Consider the following 27,031-nt stretch of genomic DNA (forward strand, 5'->3'; position numbering starts at 1 on the left):
CGGCACCTTTGCAACCCAACAATCTATTAGGAGAAACCAGTGTAGCATAATCAAAGCCAACATTTGGTATCCTTACAGTACGTACCTAAGAGAACGGGCTTTTGTTTGACCCTCTGCAGACCTGAGGAATTAGCATTACAGTTGACTAAACCCAGAGTGCGTCTCAGAGGTCCAGTTCCCTACTGAAAAAAACCAGAACACCAGAACTGCAAATGAAGCAACACTGAATACAATTTTATACAGTGTTGCTAGAAAAGACCTTTCTGCCCCAACACACACAATAGCAATGACTGTCTTTTCCTCTCTTACTGGTCTCTTAACAAATGTAACTTCAGACTTGCAGTGGAAAAACATATATACATATGTACACTTTTATACCTACTTTTTTATATGTATACACACACACAGCCAACCAGTAGGGTCAAGACTCATTTTACAATTATATTTCCATAGTTGTCTTCAATCAGATCAATGCTCCAAGACCAGAACTATCACATTAATGGTTACTTTTCTTTACTATCTACAAAACCTTTCCTAGCCAAAGTAATAAAGCCTCTATAGGAGCCTGATAACTTTACAAGGTGACAGCATTTCTGTGTTTATTGTAAGCCATTTCTACCGTGAATTGCTAACAACTTTTCAAAGTGTAACACTGATTTGGAAATGCAGGCGCACTAATACATCAATTGCCATGACTAATGTATAAACTTTTAATGACCTTGGCAAAATCCATCTTTCATTGGGCAAGTGCCACTATTTTGACTGCACAAAATGTTTTGGAAATATGCTGAAAATTATACATGTTTTGAAAAATATTTCAGGATTTCAGTACAGCAAACGAAGCTATATTTAAAAAGTTGGACACTGAGAAAAAAACACACGCAAGTTGTGTTAGATTCTTTTTAAGAAGAGACAGCCTTCAAGTATTGTACATTCACAGAATGTTGACTTTTAATCCAAATAAAGGAAGATAAAAAATCGCGAAAAGTTTTCATTTTCATTCAATCTTCTTGTTTTAGACCACCGCCTTGTTCAATATTGCCCTCTCCATCACTTTCCTTATCCCAGTCTTTCATAGATGCTCCCATCATGAAGTCATCACGCAGTATATTCCATTCTGGTCCCTCTTCAGACTTCACTTCACCCTGTATGTTTGAGGGGAGGAGAAGGAAGAGGATCATGAGATGAATGTGAAAGGGGCAGCAGAAGATGGAAAGCCTTCATGTAACCGCCACAATGCCTCACACAAATTTGCACTGACAGACATACCAAAGGCCAGCACCTCGTGCAAATATTAGGCAGATAAACAGGGGAATCATAACCACCTGATGCAAATAAGTGAATTTGTTTTAACCAACCAATAAAAGGAATACAGAAAAAACAAAGCAGTTATTCCTTCTGGATGAAACAGTCAACCCTGGGCATTGGCTTCCTTTATTAAAATCTTTCCTGGCAATCAAAATGGATTCATGATATCATTTATTAACCCCCAGGTGCTGCTTCATTAGAACACTTCTTGGCACATTTCTAAAACACAAATATGGATTTAATAAAGGCTTAAAAAAAACCAAATCTAATATTTAACATATTCTGCAATACGTGAACCAAATCCCCTTTATGTGGATTATTACCTCACTACCTGGACTTGTCATACGGTGCGAAGCTGCCTCTAAAAGAAACTGAAAGTTGATCTACACTCAAGCAAGCCAACAACACCTTATTCCAAATTTTGTGCTTCTTCAAAGTGGATAAACCGAGGCCCTGCTAAATGGACTGGTGAATAATAAAGAAAGCAACAGAAGCCTTAGTTTCAGGTTAGCACTGAAAACACTGCTAGGATGTAGTTTTTAAGTGACAGCGCGCACTTAGGCGGTGCAACAGCCCCATCCTGTGGCAACAGTTTTGAAGAACAGGATGAAGTAATTCTGACATTCAACCGTTACTGAAGGAAAACACTGAAAAACGTTCCATGTACTGAAGGACTTCAGTCATTTAAGCCTCAGTAGCAAAATACTCCTAAGGAACAACACAGCTCAGCGTCCAACACGCAAGCAAAAAATTGTTCTACCAAGGACGAAGCCGGGGAATTGAGAACAATTTACTTTTGTAAGGTTTTTGCAACAAGGTATACAGGCATCTCATACCACTATGTCTTTCCCACTCCCCTACTCAAATTGGGAACTGATTCACTCTTGTTTAACCACCACCTTCAGACAAGGGTTATTTGTTATAACATCCTCTGCAGATGCAGATCACGCAGTTTCTGGGAGAAAATAGCATAAAGAATTTAAAAGTAAGAGAAATAATTAGAAGAAAATGCAGATCTGTCACTGCAAACCTAACACATTACACCAGCAAAAGCTACCTGAGTGCAAGAAGTCTGCCAAACAACATATTTTTAGTAGTTACTCCAAACAGAAATAATTTTAAAATGTGACTTGTCCTGCAGCTCTCTTTGAAAGGTAACTCCCACAAAAATAAGATTACAAGTCTTAATACCTTCTCTTCCAAAAGGAATCTCCCAGGGCCCAGTTCAAAAACAACAACCACTAACTCTAAAGATGTTCAAGATGTAGGGTTTGGGTTTTTTTTTTTTTTCTCAATTCTTTTCTGTCCTCTTCACAACTGCTCTCATTAATAGCTGTTTGTAAGTGTAACTCTCCCATCTCCAGCAGCAGTGGAAAAACAACAATGCCCTTTTTCCCCAGGGGAATGACTCCTACCTACTTTCACTACTGCAGCAATTCCCTACAAATGCTATACTCAGTAAAGCCTGAAATCAGGCAGGGTAATCAATTAAAGGAATTAATTAATCAATTAATTAATTGAATCAATTAATGGAATTAAAGGAGTCACAGACAGTGTAGGTCCATAGCAAGACCTTAAGATGTTCTCAGTGAAATAATACACGTTAGTGAAAACTTTGGTATTCTGTTGTTCTATACATTTGCCTTTCCAGATTAGAGTAAGGTCAGAATGATTACAAGAAAACCACTCAGTTGTTTTTTGTTTCTTTTTTAAATCCCAGATCTTTTTGAAATAACCACTATTTGAACATGTAATAGAGTAAAACCTGAAATACTCAAATGGAAAAATCCTCATTTTCCTTACAAAATCCAAATTCCTTTTTGCAATAATAATCAAACCAACAAAGATGTCATTTATTTTTTCCACACACACAGAACAGACAATGTCAGCAGCAACAGCGAAAGGCTGCTCAGGCTTTGACAAGCCCAAGGCTCAAATTATCACAATCCACTATTCAGCAAGTGAACAAGAGAACAAAAGCAGGACCTCAACAAAGGGGGATTCTGATCCTCCACAGTATCACCCGCTATGCAAGGAGCCACAAAGGTTTGAATAGAGGTTTACACAAGCACTAAGAAGAAAGACAGAGGTAGCATATCCACGCTTGAAAGATGAAGATTAAATACTTGAAAGCAAACATTTAATCAATTTTAAGCACGCTCCCAAGTGAAGAAAACCCCATGTTTAGTATCTTCATTCCTAACTCATTTGCCGCTCTATTTTTCCCCTCACAATAAAAACCATCCAAATCCATTCTATCACAAAAAATTCCTGGAGTCTTAAGAAAATACGCAGCAAGAATATTTGTACAATTAACAATTAGTTCAACTCTAATATTGCTTCCCAACTTGTTTTATATAAGAATGTTAATGCACTTGGTTTTTCAATACTATAATCTAGTTCCATCTAAGTAAAACAGAAGTGATTCTTGGCACTTGGAAACTAAACCAGCTTTCATTCTACACAACTGCCTTTGAACTCCCAGTCAGCTGTTCATCCACCTCTCCCACATACCACAGCAACACTGAAGTCCCCTTTGAACATCCCCAAATGCAAACAAAACAGGCTATATAAACACAAGTGCTTAACACTATGGGAAAAGGTAAGGTAGGGAGTGAACAATTGGGTTTTTTTTGTTTTCCCTTCTTTTATACACAGATTTGAATGGGTTTGCCTGAAGGAGTGGAACCTATTTCAGAGGGTCAGAGAAGGAGCAGTTAGTAACGTCTTTGTTGCATTTGTTATCATTAGCTGCAATGAGAGACCAAAACCCAAAGCTGTGGTTACTCCACTGCAGATGCCCATTTGCCAGGAAAGTCAGATAGCCCACCTGAGAAGAGATGATAATACCACAAATGCCATCTCACACACTTGGTGTGCCACCTAAGCTATCACAGCAGCAGCTTAAGTCTGATACAACAAGGATTTTGATATTGGTGACATATTTCCCAAACTAATGCTGGTTTGACGACGTAATCTCTGAAATCTGCACCAGAACAAGAAAAACTGAAATTACTTAAATCCTAATAAAAACAAACCAACCAACAAACAACAAAGCTTAGGTCTGTCAACCAGAACAAGCAGCCATCACTTGCAGGATCCAGGCTGGAATTGTCTCCTGGATGCTTCTGGAGTAACACAGAGCCCTACACGCAGGCTGATGGAAGTCCTGTTATACTTACTGGTGACAGTATGAAGAGGTATGTCCTGAAAATAGAGCAAACAGATTACAGGCAGCATTTGTGCCAACTGAATAGCTGCACAACAGCAAAAATACCTCTATCGCCGGAGAGATTCCCCTAAAGTCTGAATTCCTCCACTGTTCAGAAGACAAAAACTGCAGGGCATTAAACATTTTTCAAATGTAAGAATTACGATCGGCACATTGGGCTCCCATGCCTTTGCTCTGTGAAGAGGATGAAATACCAGAGCTTGCAGGGGCATCTCTCTTTACCATCACATACAATAAACGTTTATTTGTACCTGTCAGGGAAGGAATTTCTAACATAAATATCTCTAAAGCAACGACTTTAAGCCCTGAGAAAACAATTCTAACACGTCTAATTAATTTGAACTGCCTCCCCAGGTTCGTCTGTTTTGCTCAATACAGACATCTAAGAACTTGAAATACAGGGAAGCTTTTGTCACAGCAAAGGAGTAAAAAAAAGTGTATCTGCCAAAATGCATTCTCACATACATCTGACAATCACCCTCCCTGCCAGCCTGTATCTTTCTCCAAATGACTGCTGCTATTCTCTTCCTTATTCCCAAGAAAGCTGACTTAAGCCCAGCTCAAAAAACCCACACACATACACTGACGTGTGCTAAATCTCCATTAAAATGTAATAACAACAACAACAAAAAAAAAAGCTCTTGAAAGTAGGAGGAAGAGATGCAAGACAAGGAACACCAGCAAAATCTTTACCTCTAAATTTGTTTTCAGGAATACTGAAGTTCACACCCTAAAAAATTAAGTATCTTCAGTTTTATCTCAACTAGAAGCAAATATGACTATAGCTTAAATATCTCAAATAGCAACATAAGTAGAGCCCAAAAATGTAATCATCTTTAACAGTGGAAAACTAAAAAAAGCCTCTTGGGCTTAATCATCAGTACTACTTGCGGTTTTAACTTATTTGAAATACAGTGAGATCTTCAGTCTAAGGCAGTTTCCTACATACACCTGATCCCCAAAAGACAAGAAACCCCCAGAGATCTGGAGACTGAGACTATGTGCTGTACCTGCCACTGACCTGAACTTCAGAGTTCAAGTCTCACAGAAACTCACTTTGATTTTGGAAAGCATTTTTCATCTTACAGAGCATGCAATTTACACAACAGAAGCCTATTCCGCAGTAGAGCAATGCTACACAGTTGTTTATTTCTTAAGAATCATTCAACAACCATTTACACTCTCTCTTAACAAGACTGAACTCAATTGCCTTGGTATATTTGAAGTGACACAATACCAAGTATGGTATGGGAGATACATTCAGACCACGAAGTCTCCTGCACACAGTAGAACCTACAGTTACATTGGTAGTAAACAAATACAAGAACGAATTTTTGCAGTGTTTCGAAACTTCTCTGCAACTAAAGCACCGGAATTGTTACCAAAAGGCAAGGGAAACACAAATACTGATTTCAATTTTGAGCACAGCCAGACCACCCACAACTTAATGACCTGCATGAGGAATCTCCCCATCCTCATATTCTCCTCTGGGGTTTACTACAACCAGGGATGTGTGAACGAGAAAGAATGCTATGGGTTGGCATGCAGAGGCTTAAACACGCTCCAACCTTGGAAAGGTCAGAATCGCATCACAGAAATTCTAAAAACATGCATTTATCTGAATTTCAGCAAAAAATAGAAATCATTATGAATTAGCATCATTATGAAATGCTCAATTGCAAAAAAGAATCCCAGGCGTTTGAGAAAACAGGTTTCTTCAGCCTCAGCTCATTAGGAACCTCATAAATCAGTATTTGTCAGAAAAAGCAAAAACATTTAAAGAATTCAAGTGTAATACAGGGACCTTCTGCATACAGGAAGGTCTGGAGCTCTTCAACGCTCGCAAGGCTCCAGTTCTGATAGCAGCTGTCTCAGAAATCCTGCTGCACAAGGAATTTTACCACTTGCTGCTGCAAGAGTATGCCCAACTGTACAGGCATTCTCCTCACATTTTTTCAAGCAATAATAGCACAGAAATACTACACCTGAGAGCTACTCGCAAAAAACAGACAAACCCCACCATCTGTGTTCCAGAAGGTATCATGTACCTTCCAGGGGACACAACTTGCATATAACTTGTGAGATTAGTTTAATCATCTTCTGTTCTCAGTCAGAACAGAGTTCAAAGCTGTTTCAAGAAACACACATGGTCCAACTCAGTTAATATGCACACTTCTCCCCGCTACTGTGTTTAAAAAAAAACACAACAAATTCAACCACCTACATACACAGGAAAAGCCAAAGCAAAAAAAAAAAAAAAGGCACATTCTTTACTTGTTCTTAGTAGTAATTTGAATTTTAATTAGTATTTAGAAAAGGATAGCATTTTTAAATCCTTAAGTTGTTGGGTTGTTTTAAGAAAAAAAGTAGGCATGCTAAAGTACATCATGTTCTAGTTCTAATAACCTACAAAATACCTTCTCTTGCATAGGAAACAATTTAACTTAGAAGAGCTAAGAAATTTTAAAAGTTGTCAGGCAACCAGCATACTAATTCCTTTCATACTACTCCTACACACGCTAAAAGAAACCCACCACACCTAAAAATAACCCTTGCCTACTGAAAGACAGATCTTAGAGTTGATTTGCAACACAGATACAAGGTATTACAGTTAGCTATAATAACAATTCCCCTTGAGGAATGCATTCTATTATGTTTAACTCACGTGCTGTAAAACACAAAGTAAAATGACACTGTCCCAAAGATTAAGCTACTCTTCCAAATTGTAAGATGAAAATATCTCACCAAAGAAAAAAGAACATCCACAAAAAAGCATTTTTAAAGTAGGTACAACAGGGCTCTACCTCTGGGTACGGTGCACCTCCCACAGGAGGAATTTTCGTTTTTCCTTTTTCTCATTGCAATATGTGGAACAGCCACAGGACCCCAAACAGGAGCAACTGCAGGCTCATCACGAGAGTTGGAGTAACAGCAGAATCTGTCGCAATGCTCAGAGCAACAGCAGGAATTGGAGCTGCTACAGGCTTTATCTCAGGAGGTGGAGGGTCTGCTGCACTGTCATCCGATGCAGAAGTATTCTCTTCCCTTTGAGGATACTGAATAGTGTTGAACAGAGCTTGATAGGCCAGGCCCCAGCATGCTGCAGTGATTTGTACCCCTTTAGAATCGCCAGGCTGACAGCAGACCTTTTCCAAATACTCTACTAGTTTTTCAGGATTCCGCAGTTGTTCAGAGGTGAAGTTCCAAACTACTGGAGGTGCCCACTGCTCTAGACACCTGCCGATACCATCAGAGCAGATCTCTGAGTGACATTATTCTTAAATAATTGCTTAATTTTAAACATAACCTGAAACACATTCACAACACATAGCAATAGGAGTACACTGGTTTGAACATCCCACAGATATTCAAAATTCTCAAGAGCTATAGTAACCAGCACTTGAGCTCTAGGGAAAGAAGGAAAAGTGAAAGTGAGGTTGAGAACTGCTGGGAAGTGTTTTCCTCCACCACTGGGCTCCCCGAGGAGACAAAGCAAAGAGCGTAATTACTAATGGTATCAACCATAAGGCTTCCAAAAACCAAAGATGACTGCAGTGCCGAATATGCAAAAAAGATTAATTTCTTGGCTGCCAATTTTATCATGATATAAGGCCAAGCCACACAGCATAGCAAAAACACAAACCTTAACCCAACCTCCAGAGATGACAAACAAAAATCAACACTGTGACCAGCAATTATCAAACTACTACAACACCCCATGTTAACACGCTCCAGTCAGATCAGCTGTTATCTTAACCCTACTTTTCTACTTAAAAAGTAGAACTTGTTGGTTGAGATGAAATTATTTACTGAGATAGAGAAAAGAAAGAGGATAATAGTTATGACTTTGTATATATATGAATGTATATAACAAGAGCTGCACAAGCAATTGCTCACCTCGCCTCTGAGCAGAGGAAGAGAGAGAGAACTCCCACCGCCTTCAAGACTCCTTCTGCATGATGTTATATGGTATGGAATATCCCTTTGGCCAGTTTAAGTCAGCTGTCCTAATTCCGTTCCCTCCCAGCTCCTCAGGCCCTTTGCTGAGAATGGCCTTGACACTGTACAACACTGTTTAGCAGCAACTATGAACACTGGTGTTATCAACATTGTTTTTCTCCTAGAACTAAAACATAGCATCATACCAGACACTCTGAAGTAAACAATTCCATCCCAGATGAAACTAAGACATAAATAAAATTAGCTCAAAGTATATTGCAAATTGTTACAGAGAAGTTAGCTGGAAAAAGAGTCCCTTCATTGAGTTATCACAGAAAACATCTGGAAGCACATTTCCAGACAGTATACATTTCCAGTATGTCATCACTGCTAATTTTCATGTTTGTTTTTTTTTTTTCCTCCTGTAAAAAAGCAAACTACTTCATCATCGTCCCCTATTTGCTTTTACGCTCACATCTGCAATGCCTATTTATCAGCCTTTATACCACCAACAGTGAAATTACAGCCCATCATACTGGCCACTACTATTGCAGAATTCACCTGTTATTTCCATTCCTTCTTTATCTGTCAATCACCATACAGCTTTCACGTTTCATCTACTACTACAATCAGATCCTTGAAGCAAAGATCACACAGAACTAAGATCAATGAATTGTTGACAATGATCCAATGAGTAGTATCGTTGAAAACAGTATATGATCAAGGCCGTCATTTAAAGCACCACATTATGTTATACTTTCGTTGCTTATCAGACAAGAATTTGTATCACTAGTTACGGTATTCAAAGTACTTAACCATAATCTCTTTGTTCAGAAGACAACTAAGGATAAAGCGGTTGCACTGCTTTATTGAGAATCTTAATTCTGATTTGGATAAGACCATGCTGTCCATCAGAAAAAAAGCTCTTTTTCCTAGCTAACACCGAACCTCAGGTAACTACAATCCACAAAGTATTGTCCATTGTGTAACAAAAAGCATCAACTGTTATTGGTTAATTACCAGGAGCAAACCTAACCGAACTCCTCCTTACCAGCTTCTAGCGATATTCCTAAAAGGAAAATAACAAACCAAGTATTTTTCTGTTTGGATGTGATTCAAAATAGAAGAACTTTTCCAGATACTTAGCATTTCAGCCCAGGAAAAAAAAAAGTGATTCAGAAGAGGTAAAAGAGACTGGTCCTACATTTCTTTATACATACTTAATGCAGTAATGAAGTCATGGGGGAGTTTAAGGATCTGCTCTCACCCAAAACATTACCCACATCCACAACACCCTTGTTGGAAGGTGCATTTTCTGAACCCTTATAATGTACCTGGACAACATACAATTAGAGCAGAGGTACCTAGGAGCATCTGTTCAAGATGAAGGCCTTCTACACATCATCCTTCAGAAGTCCAGTATTAATGTCTTCTAATAGCCTACTTCATAGAAAATAGTTCCAATTCAAAACAGATTTTATCAGATGTCACCCGTTTATGAAAGATACTTAGGTTTCAGTCTGAGACAGTACCTAAGACTTTCTGCATGCTATTAATAGAAGCTTGCCTGCCAACACAGTAAGGAAGCACGCAGGCCATTGGCTATTCAGAGTATTTTGATCCTTTCTTTTAAAAATAAATTATCAGCTTGCAGATTTCTGAATTACCTGGACGCAATACAGATACTTCCTATAAATGATGCTGAAATCGTCCACTGTTTTCCATTAAGATTCAATAGGAGGCACAGCAAAACAAATCCCAAAAGTTTGTCTCAAATGATGAAGACTGTAGAAATAACTAGGTCTCTTACTTCCAGCACTTAAGAAATCATATCAGAGTACAGATGATTAGGAAGAAGTGGGATAATAAGCCTCCTTTTTCTGACTCAGGATTTCCACTTACATTTGAGTCCTGAGACAAATATAGCTATGCAAAACTCAGAAGAAGAAAAGAAGCACAATAAATTGCCTCTTGCATATTTTCATTACTAAATATGAAATACTGAAGTTTTTATGACTACTAAGCACTTTGCCTGGCTAAATGCTCCTGCCCTCATAGTCTCTACTTTAACTTAACTGGCTTTCAGCAACCAGGCTGCCCAGAGAGGCATCGATGCCCCCTCCCTGCAGGTGTTCAAGGCCAGGCTGGATAGGGCTGTAAGCAACCTGGTCTAGAGGGAGGTGTCCCTGCCTATAGCAGGGGGTTGGAACTAGATGGTCTTAAAAGGTCCGTTCCAACCCAAACCATTCCATGATTCTAAGATTTTGCAACTGTAGAGAAAAGCAATATCACGTCTAAATTACCCAAAAAAAGGGGTGATGGTCACAATCCAGTTAAAGAAAGATTTGCTTACCCACCCCAAGGATCAGGGCTCACTGAATACTACAAAAGAAAGAATCTCCAGGTAGAGATCCATTCCTTGCAGGAGCCAGCCCTTAAATGAGGCTTAGGGAGAACCTGGTTCCACCCCTTCCAGTCACACAGGTCAAATGCTTTCACCCGTGCTCCCAGGGCCGGCTATGTCCCTTCACCAGGTGCTCAATCATTGGTTCAGGCCATGACTTAGCAATTCCCACACAGCAGCATATCCCATACACCCACAAATACAAATTTACATTGCTACAGTTTCCCACACCTTTGTGTGCAAATTCATTAAGAAACAGCCTATATACTTGGATGTTCCCAGGCTGCTTTTTTAGAAGTTTAAACATGAGAGTGAATATGTCAACTGCCTGTGAATCTCTTTTCTTGGCCATCCTGCCATCCTTTCTGCTTGTTTCTGACCCTTTCTTTTACTTCTATGTTTCTGCACAGGCTTTCAAAACTGCAGACGAAGAAGAAACAAAAGAGGCCACAAACAGAACACCATGCAGAGTTCAGCAATAAAGTCAGAAAAGGTCAGATCTTTCCAAGAAGACAGCGATAGCATTATCTGTAGTAACTGCAATTTTTTTTTAATACACATTTTATAAGCTTCCACTCAATTTCAGAAACAGTCATTAAAAACTGGTCAGATTACTCCACAGGAAAAAAAAATACTCAATCCAGCAACCTTCCAACCATTGCAAACTGTAAGCAGTTTGACCCATCACTCTTGAACTCTACCAAGATAAACAGAATAGCAGGTGTGCAGAGGTCATTTATAATACGCATCTGCTAACTCAACACTCTGGAAATCAGAACATTTTATACCTTAGCAAAACTTCAAAGTAAGGGAATCATTTTTCAAGATAACTTGCAATAGAAATTGCTTAGACTGGGGGAACTCATTCGGATAGATGAGTTCCACCCAATATTTCTTACTTCCAGAGACCCTCTTCTATAAAACTCTGTGAAATATTTAGCTATATTTTCTCTAATTACATCACACCACCTATAAGAGTTATGAAAAATGCCAGAAGTGGACAGCAGCTTTTATTAAGGCTTCCAACTCAATTTACCAGGTAAAAGTGGAACTGCCTTTTTTTTTTTTTTTTTAACCTTGATTTTTCATTAAGACAAGGCTGCATCCACAGTCCTAACCTTTTGAGATTTTCTCAGGGATGGCGTTGGTTGAAAATTTTAAGTTGATTCAGTTACAAGCAGTAACCAGAAGTCATTAACTATCAATTTGATGGGGTGCAGTCAGTGGTCAGCGCCAACTAGGGATGCAGCTGTTTGACAGTTAAGGCATTTTCTACAGAAAAGCCTGAATGAACTGAAATGTGGAAAAAGTGAAAGGTCCCAATAGAACAAAGACCTGAAACATTCAGAAAAAAAGAGCTTTCTGCCACTGCTGCAGGAAAAAAAAAGAGCATAATTAAAAGAAATAATGGAAAGATTTTCCCCAGCTCTCATTTTCACACAATGTACTTCCACAACTTTTTTTTTTTTTTTTTTTACAAAAGTCATAGATTAAGCTGAAGACAAATTTCCTTTTAAAATAATTCTGCAGATCATCATTTTACACTTCAGTGAAGCAATTCTAATAGGATTTGACATTTTGGATGTCTGTGCTTTGTATACTTACAGAAAGATCAAAAGATGATGTATACCACAAGTTTGTGGTTATTTTAGACATAGTTTTACTGAAAACCATCTTGGCAACATTGTCTGAGAAAACAGAAAAACACCACAGCCCCCCAGTGTATTAATAATGAAATAGGCAAGTTACTCAAATATTACAGATGGAGCTGTTTCAATATTGCCTGACATTTCAATTGTTAGTCTGTTTATATTCACTTATACTTGCCAAATTACAACTGCATTAGGCTGAAATTTTCCATTGTAGTCACCTGCCTCAGGCTGAAGTTTTTGCAATTTTTCAGCTAAAATTACTTCAACCAGTTTCAAGGCAAGAGGAACTTAGAACATTTTGTCTACAGCCCTAAAGAGGAAAGAAGTAATTCCTACAGGCATTCATTAAAGTCTTGTCATGCATTCTTTTTGAACTTGAAAAATCATTAAATGACTATTTTGGAGTTGGGAATATGTCTTTTGCTATCTCCATTACCATATTCCAAGTCTGGCCAAGTTATACACATCTGAGCCTGGGCGACCAGCCTGCCCAGACCTGAGGTCATCATCTCAGTTGATAAGTCAGTAGCCAAATTCTCTTAAAATATCTGTCCTCACTGATTGCATACTAGCTGCATTTTTGACATCTGCATTAAACTGGACCATGCATGAATGATGATGACAAAGAGGAAACAGGTCCTTCTATGCAAACAGTTGATAGGACTGCTGTAGCATTATGGGTCAGAACATAAGACTGCATGCTTGGCCCTAAAGTGCAGAGGGAAAGCACCTGTTTGTAACACAAAATAGGAAGAGGTCTTAAAAAAAAAAAAACCACAGGTTGGTGAAAACAGCAAAAATCACAACCTTGTCCCCTTACTGCCTACTAGTTGAGTATAAGAAAAAACAGACCTTGCAATGGTGAATAAAAGAGGAAATCCAAAGACAAGAACACTGGAAAAAGGGTGAACCTGAGATAGAGCATCACACAGTTTTTAACCCTCTTACCTGGAAGTAAACTAACAGTGTCAAATTCTTGACATCTATCAATCAAGCAGACATTAGTCTGGCAAAGACCTACATTCCCATGCTGACAGTCATGGGTCTATGTCATTAGATAGAAAGTAGAGCTTGCACATCTTCAACACTCAACATTACCGATGACCCAAACTGTTTAAGTCAGACCATTCTTCCGCAAACAGATTTAAATGAAAAATGTCACCATCAAATAGCTTCTATTTATAGTATAACCACATTTCATCTTAAGAATAAAAGCAAGTTAAAGTATGGCACGCTGGTGCCAAGCTGTACTGCACTACAGTTATCCAAAGGATATAAACTAGAATACAGCATACAATCAAGTCATAAGCAACTATTTGTACTAAAACCAAACTCCAAACATACAGCAAGGGACCTTCAAGAAGGTACACACATGCGAGAGAGAGATGCAAATTCACGACTTAACGCTGAATTCAAATTAAAGTTTCTGTGCATGTGACAGGATGACATTTGTTAAAACTGGGAGAACAACCCCTACTCTGGCTGCAGCTGAACTGAATTAATACTTGGCTGTCCCCTCAAATCTGCTGGCACACATGCATGCATTAGTTACTCCTTCAATTAGTTCTGTAAAGCCAGCACACAAGAGTTGTAGCAGTAAACCTGTGCTACTTTGAAATGTCATTATCACTTAAGAAAAACGTTTCCTTTTAAACTTAAGAGGTGCTGATGTACCTTACCAAATTCCTAGGAGAAGTCTATGCCTTCACCCCACATTTCAGAATGAAATTACTTCCTACAGCTGGTTAAAGAAATTGTTCAGACTCTTTCCCCGCCCCGGGGAGGCATATAGATGAAAATAATGAAAGTATTTATCCCCTCCCCAATTCTGTTATATGAAAACTGTGGAAAAACGCAGAATGAGATGCCAACAGCCACTACTTATTCAGCTGCAAGAAAAAGAAGGCAGTCACTCACATGTTCTAAACAGATTAACTTTTAAGTTGGAAAGCCCATTTATATCTTCAACTAACTTGACAAATGAAAACTCCACGTGACTTCTTGTGTCCCAGAGAAAAAAACAAAACAGTCAAAGTTAGAAACACAGTAATCCTCCCACCCTTGCACAGTTCTCAAACTACTGTTTCAAATATTTACTGATTTCAAAAATCTCACGAGGAAGCAAAGGTCTGTAGTAACTAGAGTCAGGTTGGCTATACTTACAAATCTCTTACCAAACACTTGCAGCTTTTATAGAATACAGCTCTTCACAGAAAAATCACTTTATTTCAGTTCTCATATGATCAATAGCTTGATATAAAATAACAATTGTGTTCCTTTGCATTCATCTTCCTTCCCACCAATAAGTTATATTAGGATAGATACTATTTTGAGACCAGTAACAGTTTTTTTTCAAACTGTACTCCAAGTCATACAGGCAGCAGCAGATTTCATAGAAAAATTATCATTGAATTATAGTGACTGAAGTACAGAAGAAAGTCCTACTCTCAGTTTCACCCTTTAAATGCTCTGCAGCAGAGCTGCTACAAGAAAGCTTGTGAGTTTAAGCAAACATAACCATTCAGGACACCATTCAGCACAGATCTAATGCAAAATTAAAGGTTGATGAGCACAAGCTATGCTTGTCACAGACAGTATTTGTAGCTTTCATGTCATTTATTCACATGCCACTAGAAAATATGTTATTGCCCAATAATACTTCACAGGGAGCAGCATAAACAACAAACAGAAAGTTGAGAGATATGTTTCTGGTGCTTCTGCTGAAATCCCAGCATCAATAACCCTGTTCTACTGCCATGTAGTGAGAGAAAAGAGCTGAAACTGCTCCAGGAACATTAATTCTGAATTTCTTTGCCTTCTTACAATTAAGATTTCAGAACTCTAATTTATTGCATCACCAAATCTACTTCTACAGGTTTAAGAGATCAGAAACTTCCTTCAGCTCTGAAAGCCAAAGTACTTCCCTAAGTCAATGATCTTAGCAGCACCCAGAAATTTGTAAAGGACACCTAAGGGAACTCTAAAAGTCTATTCTAATTCAGCTGAGTCTTGGACTTCTATTGGAGGACTGGGTTGCAGGAGAACTGAAGAACGTTATGTATGCATCAAGATAATCTGCAACTAATAGGAATGAGCATCTCAGCAATTGCCTACTGAAATATATCCTTGAAATGTATCATGATTAAAAATTTAAACTGGAAAAAAATAAACTCCCTGTTTATGCAATCTTTTTAAGAAGAGGATAAGTAAGAGTAGGAAAGGATAAGTAAGAGTAGTAGAGATTCAGTTCTGGCTGCAACCTATTAACATTCACCTGCAGACTGCCAGTTGCCCCAAGTCCCATGCCAGGCCAGATGAACAGCTAACAGCCTACAGAAAAGAAATCAATAGACTTGGGAGGCTTTAAAAGAACAAAGAATCCATGACAAAAATACCACCCACATTAGCCTCTATGACATATCTTCCAGAGGCATACATCTGAAAGGAACTCAACTCTCTACAAATAGCATAAGGAATCCTTTAATTATCACTGTCTACTCCTGAATTTACTGCAGAGCCATAAAGATGACTTCAGCCTCTCGAGTTTCTCTGCTATATACTACTATTAGGAAAGCAGACAAAAACACCCCTCACGAAACTCTTTATGTAGATTAATACGATTTCTTAAAATATCTTAAAGGTGAGAAATAGCCAAGATCTAACCAGTAAATACACATGCTCTGTAAGGATTCTGTTGAGCAAACCCACTCAAAAAACCAAACCACTGAGATTTTTTTTTCCCATTATTACATTCTTATTCCTAATTACAAAGCTTTCAGATAAGATGATGGTGGAGGAAGGAAATTACATGATCTTAACCAGAGGCAAGCATCTTGTACAGTACCTTGGAAAAAAAATAACAGGGAAAAACATTACACAAGTCAGCTGGCTCAGCAAGGATTAAGAAATACCTTGATAAACAGTTAGTGATATGAAAGGCAAAACTTTTGGCCCCAGCTCAGAAGGGTAATTACTCCCATCTGGGCACAGAAAACCTGAAGAGGGATTAGTTTCAAATGGCACAGAAAAAAAATCACAGCCTGACAGTCCGTCTTTCACAGCTGCATTAGGTGGGTACACCAAGGAGTGTTTAGGCCAACAGCTAGAAGTATGAGACTATAAACAACAACGAGCTCTGGCAGGGGTACGGGTTACCTGTTCTACCTATGAAGGCATGAAAGTGGTGGAAAAAGAATGTACTTTTAAAAAGGTTTGTGTCACAGCAAAATCCCACCACTACAGATAGTCTTTACAGAGCTTTTCATTTATTTTTCTCAAGCATACCTATACTTGACTAAATAGTCAACCACAACAGCGCTTTGTAAGGGGTATCTTCAATAATTCCTAACATTTGGAAGAAGCCAAACCCTCAAAAATACGGCAGCAAATCCTTCATTCAAAAACCACTGCAGAGTAAGAAAACTAAGTATTTGCCCATTCTCAGAAATATAGTCTCCTTTCTTCGCACAAGGAGTGGGCAAAGAAAGTATTGCTTTCACCGGGAAACTTTATTCTGCTATTTTTTCTTGCTGACTGTTTGTTTTATGTGGGTGTGGTAGTGTTTTTATTGTTCTGGACTATATTTTAATTGATGGCACAAAGCCTGGAGTTTGGGATTGGCATCTCTTCCATCATTTATGTTGAAATAAATATATTCCTCTCTTAAAAAAAAAAAAATGTAACACACACTATTCTCTCAATTGCTAAAAAGAGCAGGCTACTACAAAAGGAGGAAAAAAACAAAATACTTGAAAACCAGCCCTTACGAACCCAACAAAAGCTTTCAGATGGCTCAAAAATCCACCAGGCTTCTGCTCTAAGGAATTCAACATCTCAAAGCCTCATCTCTACTTACCACTCCCTGAAATACCCTCAAAAGACCAAGAAGCAAAGATACAGCTGTGGAAGCCAGCAGTACTGTCCAGTGGCAGAATGTCTGTATAAATCTGACGATAAGACTGAAGATCAAAATTCAGCTTCAATCTCAGGCATTAACTACTGAGAAGATAGGAAGGTACTAAATTGGTAAAATACATTCACAAGAGAAATTATGGCAGATTGATAAAACTCTTCAAAGAAGAGTCATCAAAGAGCTTGGTTCAGTGCTTGAATGGAGAGGCACTGAAACAAATACAACAGGACAGAGAAGGAACAGAGTGGGTCTATCCAAGTAAACGTTAATGTAAAAAAAAACCATAACAACAAAAAACAAACAAACCCAAAATACAGCCTTAAATTCATGATGAAAAACTCCTAAATCTGAACCTTTTGTTCACAAGTGAGGTGAAAGCAGCACCTACCAATGCTCAAAAATGACTCTTTACTAGCCAGTATCTAAAGGGCTCTTTCTCCATTGCATTTTAATGAAAATACACTGTTATTAATGCTGCCAAAGTAAGACATTTCTCCTATGGTAAAGGAGAAATGGTAAACATTTTCAATCTATTTTCTGACCTAGTAATTAGAAAACTGCCCTTCTACAATCTGACAAAGAAAAAAAGAATCCCAGTTTTTACTCAGCTGTTGATTCATTGTCAGTCTGCCATGTTTTTGCAGCTGATAGGTAATTCCCATGACTGCTGAGTTAGTAACAACCTTGACCAGTCTTTAACATCAGCAATACTAGTAGGCAATGCTATTGGTGATGTTCTGCTATTCTGGGGAATAAAAAACAATACAAAACAAACAAAAACAAACAAGAAACCACATACATGCCTCCCCACCCAAATGAGCTAGCTGGAATTATTTAAGGAGAAATAAAGTGTCAGCACGAAGCTAAATTGTTCTCATTATCCAAGGAATTTTAAAAAATACTTTAATGTTACATTTGCATGAAAATTCTATGAGCCCTTCATGTCAGGCAGCATTTCAGCAAGCTCCCCAAGCACACGCAAACAAAAAACATATGACAAACTGTTGTCTCCCAGCTGATTAAAGTATTTCTTTCTGGCACCAAAAACCCACTTAGTTAACTGCTGTGAGTCTGGGCCAACAGAAGTATTCCACCCACTATCAAGTACAAAGTTCAAACCTGAACACAAATGGCGTGTCAAAAACACATAGCTTCTGAAATACGAGAAACGGTATGTCTGAACAACTTCGTTTTAACCCTGAGCTACTTACTGAATTGATTGGACTGATAAAAACATAAACAAGTCCAAATAAACTGTTTCTCTCACCTATGTTTGGAAAAAGGTGTGTTCTTCTTTCCGTAACATTTTATCAGCAATAAAGCTCCACCAGTGTAGCATACAGAGAACTGGAGACAGAAAAGCCTATAAATGTTTAACACACCTGAGTTTCAATCTGTTGCAGTACTCACTTGTTATGTCAAAGCCCCAAAGTTCCCTAATCAACCAGAGCAAATGAGTTTGAAAAGCCTGAATCTGCAGGCACACACAAGTAGTAGTCATATACACCATGTAGGATGAATAGACACCACGTCTTCTAACAATTTTAAAGAGCTCGTAAATACTATTGCCCAAACTCCACATGTCATAATTCATTAAGATCTAGCAGTTTGTTCCATGATGCGCAAAACTCAAGATCAAAATAATAATATTGATTAAAACAGATTTGAATATATGTATTTTAATAAAAACATAAGTAAAACAAGTTATTTGCACACAAGGCTTGATGCCCTGTCAAGAGAGCTAACTAGAAGTAAAAAAGGCTAAGTAATCCAAACAAAAAAAAAGCCAGGCACATGGATACAGCTATTCTACAAAGCAGGCACATCAGGAGACTATATATATGTACACTGAGAAGGTATCTTGCATGCAAGCCTACCTGTTTACTTTTTGTGGCCTTTCTTGCAGAATTATGGTTTCCTTTAGCACCCTCCATGCTTCTTAAAACATCGATGAAATCTTTCTTTGAAACAGATGACAGCAGTTTAGCACGTTGCCTTTCAGATCTCGCACCTTTCTTCACCTTCTCATCAATGTTCTTTTGGTGTGTCCTGACAGCATTAAATAACTGCACAACACCTCTAGGGTGGTGGGCAGCCGGGAGGAGGTGAACAACAAAACAAAAAAAGCTTTTTAGTTCAAGTTGCCTTTATAGATATGGACCTTTTATCAAAGAAACTAATCAGTTCAGATGTCAGCTGGCTTCTAGTTCCCAAAAATGATTACTGAGAACCTCAATTCTGTTAAGTAATGTTCACTACAATACAGGGGCTTCCAATTTTCAGTCTTCCTTCCCACTTCTTACTAGAAACCAGCAACAGAAATCCAAACACAACTTCTCAGATCCCAAACCAAGCATGACATATTGCACTACAATCACTACAAAAACACATTTCAACCCCAGAATCATGCTAGTCATTCTACAACCAGCTATTAAATTCCTCATCCAAGAACTTAAGAGCAAGGGTACAGGGACAGGAGTAAGTCCTGTAAGGAAACAAGCAGATACAGACAGAACAGCAACATGGTGCTCCACACAGAACTAGATGAGTACCACTATAATAATGGAAATCCTGCAGCTGTACTTAGCAGCCACAAACCTGGTGAATCCTCTGAGGAGAAGGGAAAAATAGAACAGCAGAAACAACCATCCCACGTTTTTAAAGCATTAAATTAACAAAATAAGGGAGTCTAACAAAGCACCTCTGTTAAGCAAACATTACATTATTGTCTGAATTTTTATGCTTTCAGAAACCTTTTGAAATATTTTGTTGAACTTGGTACTGTAAAACATAGATCTGCATATAAATCACTTGGCTCCTGCTAGTCACTTCTTAAGAGTTCAATCTGATTGGAAACAGATTACCTGCACAGGCCTTTTCTTCCCCTTTTCCTCCCTTTAAGACATACATGTATTTAAGGAAAGCTTTCAAAAAAATTCTTACCTTGTGGCAATTCTCTGAAGATTTCTCTCTCTTTCTCTGTCTTTGACAACATCTGGCTTCACTCGGCACATCATTTCCCACTCCCGCTTTTTATCGAGCTGTTATAAATATTGTTATATCAAGTAAGTGGCATGGGGCATTTGAGAATGCAGCATACTCTAACAATATGCAGTAAGACGACTAAAAAAAAGATAAATCAACAAAGCTCTGTTTGGTTGAGGGTAAGGGCAGCTCCAATACAGCACTGGACAACAGATCTGAGGCAAGTCTCTTGTGCTGACAAAAATGGGGCTCCAATTAAATCTCAGTCATTTCGCTTCTATAACAGAAAATTGTGCCAGAGTGATGCCTCTGGATGAGACAAGCAAAAGGGGTCTAGCAAAACACAAACGCTTTCACACTGACAGCTACAGGCAAGGAAACAATTCAAGAACAGTTTTCAACTCCAATGATCACAAGCCAATCAAAGAGAAATTTATAAATAATACATTTGTGGGCACATCAAGACAAGCATAATATCGTATTTTGAGTCTTAGGAACTTGACTTCCCCTACTGTATTAATCACAAAGCAGGTTTGTGATTGACAGTGATGCACAGCAAAGACTGCAATGAGAACTCAAGCTAAGAGAGTACCAAACGCCCACTGGATAACTGTGACAGGACAAAGGTGAATGGATTTACTGAAAGAGTGAAGGTTTAAAGTACATATTAGGATGGAATTCTTCACTCAGAGGGCAATGAGACCCTGGCACAGCTGCCCAGAGAAGTTATGGATGTCCCATCCCCAGAGGCGCTCAAGGTCAGGCCTGATATGTTCCTTGGCAGCCTGATCTAATGGCTGGCAACCCTGCACACAGCAGGGGGCTGTAACTAGATGATCCTTGAGGTTCCTTCCAACTCAAGCCATTCTATAACTCTATGACTCCCTTCTATGACTCTATAACTCCTGTGTACAACACTGAATTTTGCCTTTTTTGAGGTTCCCTGTTTCCAATCCAAAGCTGATCAACTGATCAAGGGCCACAACACTGACAGCAGAATGCTATATTTCCCCAGCACCTCCATCAGGAATAAATTAAGAATACTTTTTCCCCAACTTTTAACAATCTAACTGTGTTCTTAGTTGTGATGGTTTCATTAAGTCTGTTTTACACAAGAAGCTTTTCACAGAATTTCAGAGCCCTTATCTTTATAATTCCAGGCAGATTGCTATGAATTCACAAGTTTATGACCATGTTTTGACCTTTGATCAAAAGAATTGCCCTGTTCTAGCTCCCATCAGCAAGAAATTAAGAAAAGGCAGACTGACCTGAAGTTTATCTAAGGGTGAACTAGTCAGCTTAGAGACCTGCAGCTCTCCTCTGCTTCGCAGTACTTCCATATTTATTGGGTGAGAAGGAGTATTTAGAATGGCTAGAACTGAGGAGATACCTTACCAAAGCTCTACTAAAGGGAGGGACAGGCTGTGGCCTAACTACTGTATGTCCCAGACTATCAGAAGGAAATGTGGTTAACCCACTTAAACAGAACTAGCAAGATGAGACATTAGAACTATAAATGAATTTTTCGCCTGAAGGTGAATCAGTTGCAGTCTGGAATTAAAATTTCACACACACAAAAAAAAAACAAAAAACAAAAAACCTACAGTTTGGGGTTTTTTTTGTATCACTTTCAGAATCAGAAGTAATTTAGGGCATAGACACCATCATACCATCTACCATGGAAAATCAAAAGAGGCAAATTTAATCAAAAGCACATTATGGATTACCGCAATCTCAACCTTGAGGCTTTTGATTTTGAAAGTCACAAAAGAATTTGACTGTTTTCTGCTCTTTGTCTTCCTCGTCTTCTACGAGGAGAACTATTTCCACTTCTAACACCAACAAAAGGAGTTATATCCCTGATTAACAATAGCAAATAGACGTCTGAGTTTAAAGCTGCTTCTTTCATCCTCTCAACAAAAACACTGACAGCAATAAATCTGCTGCCAAACATCAGCTTGTCCGATAGCTCAGAAAAAAACAGTAAGGAAAAAAGCTCTACAGAGTAACTGCCTGAAAGGTCAGAATGGAGGAGAGATTCCAAAACTGAGAAACGGGTGCAGTGCTCTTCAGAGTCCCTGCTTAGGTCATCTTACCCACATCTCTAATCTGACTGTGACTGTACAATGAAATGCTGAGTCCTTCTCTCTCACCTTCCTCCTCTTTTCCAGTCTTTCTTGTTTCTCCTTTTCTCTCTCCTTCTCCAGTTTTTTACTCTTGGCCAAGATGATGGACTTATTTTGTGGTATCTTTTTGTTGAGCACTTTTGCCATAGCATCCGCCCAGCCTGAACCTGGACCAGCTTTGGAGTTTGTTGTCTCTTCAGCCACATGGCCAACGTCTGCCTCTTCATCCTCATCATCTCCATCCAAGGCTTCACCCCCAGAAGAGTAGCTGTCATCTGGAAGTCCTGAGCTTATCTCAGAATCTAAGGATAAAACAAAAATGGAAAAAAGAAAGGTATAAAGATTTCTATTTCTAAGAAAACTGTTGCTAAGTTGAACTTGTTCCATATGCAAATGTTATTAGAACTCAGGGCCATATACTCCTTGCTTTTACAACTAATTCCTCAAGATAATGCTCAAGCAGGCACGAAATCACCATTATGAATTTATTAGAAAGTATACATTACAAGGGCTTGCTCCTCTCAGCAGCGTTTTATAGTAATTTAAGAGACTGGGTAAAAGGGAGAAGATAGCCTTGGAAATTATTACTACATTAATTAATATTTTTTATGTATAGGGCTGGTAAATTCTGGGGAAAAAGATACGTTCCAGTAAAAAGAAATTATTAATTGTATGTACATACACACATGTATCTATATATATGTTAGCTATACATACTTCTATACAAACTGCAACAGTGACATCTAGTGTTTAAATGCATGTAACCAGATTAAATTGAAGGCAGGAGAGCATTTTGTACATGAAAGTGATGTATGCTCCAGGAAAACGATTAGCTAAACACAAAGGACACTGAGGGGAGAACACTCTGTGAAACTGAGAATCAGAAGATTTTTCAGGTACCTCAAAAGTAATTGAGTTTTTCTGTTCCATTTTCTGTTTCTGCTCAAGTACTTCAAACACAAAACACCCTCACATTACATTCACATTTGCTTACACCATCCCCCCTTCAAAACAAAAGAAGTTGGAATTGGAGTTAAAATAAGTCTAGAATCAAGGAATTGCAAGAGAGGAAAGAAAAGTCAACTCGACAGCAAACCAAACACACGCAAAGTGTATTCTGCTACTTTCATTTGCCTGATCAGTTGGTCAAATGATAAGGACTTCAACAGCAAGGATGATTAACCAGAATTAAACTAGCTGCAAGCTTGGGGTGTACCAAAATGTTTGGTTATTTCAGTCTACCTATTTTTTCAGGTAACTGAGCAGCATGGGCAAGTAGCATCCTGCGACCATTCGCTCCTATGCCATTAATACTTGTGCCACCCAGAAGTTTCAAATTACTTATATAACATACAGCGTACAAGGTTGTGAAGTCCACCAAGTGATTCGTAGAACAAAGCTGGTTTCTGACTCCCCTGCAGTCCCAGCTACAAAGAGACACTGGTTCTCAGATGAGCTGATTGCTGCTCATCCACTTAACACATAGCTCACTGCCTTTCATCCATCTATCACTCTCACACTACTTCAGGAAGAGTATTTTAGAAATTGCAAAAGTTATGTTCCACCAGATCAAGTGCTTTAACTTCGCAAGCATTACTACATTCCTTCAGTTACCTTTATAAACCAAACCATTAAGAGAATGAAGTCAGGACATGCATGACAAGATCTGTTTTCCATAAAATAATGGAGACAGCTAATAATGATATCTATTCAATTAAAGATACACTCCATGGTAAGATTAATTAATTACTCCGCTTTCTCCACATTCTTTTTTGAACCAGCAGTTCAAAAAATCATCAAAACAGTGCTATAAACCAATATGAACAGAGCCTCTTATGCACAGGCCCTTACAGAGCTTAGGAAAGTATTTGGTTATTTTTTTTTTTCCCCTCCTTCCTTTTGGTATGTCTCTATATTCTGGTTTCCAAATTTTTAAAGAAAGAAATCAGATCACACTTTTGCACACAATGTAGTTGTACAACTACGGCTCTGGTTCCTACATGTAAAACAACCTGTTTTATTTCCAAATCTAGGCCTCCTCCAAGCTAGGATATTGCCATCTAATTTGAAACAAGGAGTCAAACCCAACCTGTGTTTCTTGCACACAGCAAAACTAGCAGCTAACAGATGTTCAAGTGTGAATTCCACATACACAGAAACAACTTTCAGTTAGCTATTAAAAAAAAAACACAAAACAGGCTTAAAAAAAAAGCCAAAAAAAAACCCCACAAAAAACTGCAACACCATGCATTCATTTTCTCCTATACATAACACCCTCTCCAAATAAACTAAGAGAATGATGCTAGATAATACCAAAAAAAAAAAACATTTCACAAGGTAATCAGCCCTTTCAACAATTACAGAAAGATGAATGATGGAGGCTTCAGCAGTCAGCCAGCACTGCCAGTTTTGAACATATGAGAAGATGTGTCAACAGCATTCGGTAAAGCAGAGGTACCTCAAAGTAATACAAACTGGATTAATTCTACCAGAACCGGTACTTGGAGCTCTGTATTAAATCAGAGAGATTCAATCATAGAATGGCCTGGGTTGAAAAGGACCTCAAAGATCATCAAGTTTCAACCCCCCTCTTGAGTGCAGGGTCAACAACCACTAGACCAGGCTGCCCAGAGCCACGTCCAGCCTGGCCCTGAATACCTCCAGGGACGGGGCATCCACAACCTCCTTGGGCAACCTGTTCCAGTGCATCACCACCCTCTGTGTGAAAAACTTCCTCCTAACATCTAACCTACATCTCCCCTGTCTCAGTTTAAAACCATTCCCCCTTGTCCTATCGCTATCCACCCTCATGAACAATCGTTCCCCCTCCTGTTTATACACTCCCTTCAAGTTTAACACAATTTCCATACAAAAAGACCTCATTATGGGGAGGGAATATACATAACATATTGTCTGAGTTGGAAAGGACCCTTAAAGGCCGTCTAGTCCAACTCCCCTGGAATGAACAGAGACGCCTACAGCAGATCAGGTTGCTCAGAGCACCATCCAGCCTGACCTTCAGTAGCTCCAGGGACAGGGCATCCACCTCTTCTCTGGGCAACCTGTGCCAGTGCCTCACCACCCTGACTGTAAAAAACTTCTTCCTTATATCCAATCTAAATATCTCTCTTTTAGTTTGAAACCAATTCCCCTTGTCCTACCACAACAGACCCTGCTAACCAGTCTGTCCCCATCTTTCTTACAACTCCCATTCAGATACTGAAAGGCCACTCTCGGGTCTCCATAGAGCCTTCTCTTCTCCAGCCCCAGCTCTAAACATCTCCCTACTTCCCTCATCTGCAACTGCTCAGCGATCTGGGTGTAGGCACATACATTTAAGAACATCAATCTTTCTGAGAAGAGCTCTGGAAGAAGCTCTCTCATCTGCCCCGCCACTTCCCGCCCCTTAGATTCAGTGCTGACTGCCTGTGCCCCCCACATAGCCAGACGCATCCCAAACACATACAACATCCAAAGTTATTTGCCTGGGCCCCTGCCAGAAGTGGCCTGCCTGTTGTGCTCAGCGGGAGAAGCCGGGGGAGCACAGGAGCAGCCGAAGAGGGAGCAGGCACAGCCTGCAGCAGGAAAACGTCTGAGGGGAGCTCAGGCCTGTGGCACCCCGCCAGCAGGCTCGTAGGGGGCAGAGCGGGGGACGGTATCAACCCAGGGAGGGGACCAGAGAAGAAGAACGCCGCCCTCGTTACCGCTGCCCCCCGTTACCGCTGGCCATCTCCTCGCCCGCTGCCTCCTGCCCTCGTGAGCTCGCCGCGGCGGCCGCCATCTTCCCCACACCGTGTCCGCTGAGCGCCTTCCGGTCCGACTCCCCCACCTCCAACTTACGTTCCGCCCTACGACGGTTCCGGGCTGGGCCGGGGCGGCAGTCTGCAGGGTTGTGCCGGGCTTTCGCACAGCTGGAGGGCTTGGCGTGCTCTTACTTTGTTTGTTAGTTTGTTTTCACTCAACATGCGACAGAAATAACAATAAATAAAGTCGAGACTGTGATTCAGCCGCTTTGGGCAGGGCTGCTACCCGCAGCTCAGGCTGCCCAGGGTCCTATCCAACCTGGCCTTGAGGATGGTGCCAGGGATGAGCACCACAACTTATTGGGGCAGCTATGCCAGCGCCTCACCACCCTCTCAGTGAAAATTTTCCCACAGTGTATATCCTAAATCTCCTCTCTTTTAGTTTAAAACCATTGTCCCTTGTCCTATTGCTATCTACCCATGTAAAAGTTGATGGCCCTCCTGCTTATGAACTCCCTTTAAGTATTGGAAGGCTGCTATCAGGTCTCCCCTGAGCCTTCTCTTCTCCAGGCTGAACAAGCCCAGCTCCCTCAGCCTATCTTCGTAGGGGAGGTGCTCCAGCCCTCTGATCATCTTTGTGGCCCTCCTCTGTGCTTCTCTGTATGGGCTTCTCCTCTCCCCCAGATCCAAAGAGATCTGTGGGTCTCAGGTGTTGCTCTCTTCTCACAAC

General features: G+C 39.6%; 1 protein-coding gene across 2 annotated transcripts; it reads right to left on the minus strand.

Moving 5' to 3' along the window:
• Window positions 570–26,396, minus strand: RRP15 (ribosomal RNA processing 15 homolog). Of its 2 annotated transcripts, XM_021390672.1 has the most exons (6): window positions 26,279–26,396; window positions 22,586–22,860; window positions 20,391–20,488; window positions 19,325–19,526; window positions 18,715–18,810; window positions 1,020–1,145 (listed from the first exon to the last, which is right to left on the minus strand). In XM_021390672.1, exons 1-5 carry the CDS (start codon window positions 26,337–26,339, stop codon window positions 18,715–18,717), a joined length of 732 nt encoding a protein of 243 aa, XP_021246347.1. In that variant the 5' UTR covers window positions 26,340–26,396; the 3' UTR covers window positions 1,020–1,145. The 2 variants fall into 2 exon arrangements, with proteins under 2 accessions (XP_021246346.1, XP_021246347.1); XM_021390671.1 differs by lacking the exon at window positions 18,715–18,810 and having other exon boundaries at window positions 570–1,145.

This window comes from Numida meleagris, chromosome 3 (assembly GCF_002078875.1).
Source record: "Numida meleagris isolate 19003 breed g44 Domestic line chromosome 3, NumMel1.0, whole genome shotgun sequence".
NCBI lineage: Eukaryota > Metazoa > Chordata > Aves > Galliformes > Numididae > Numida > Numida meleagris.

Excerpts from the sequence above, each read along its gene's own strand:
- RRP15 (XM_021390671.1), bottom strand. The coding sequence starts at position 26,339 with ATGGCGGCCGCCGCGGCGAGCTCACGAGGGCAGGAGGCAGCGGGCGAG. Across the intron at positions 22,861-26,278 it reads GGGCGAGGAGATGGCCAGCG|ATTCTGAGATAAGCTCAGGA; the intron begins GTAACGGGGGGC and ends TTTTATCCTTAG. Across the intron at positions 20,489-22,585 it reads GACTGGAAAAGAGGAGGAAG|CTCGATAAAAAGCGGGAGTG; the intron begins GTGAGAGAGAAG and ends TATTTATAACAG.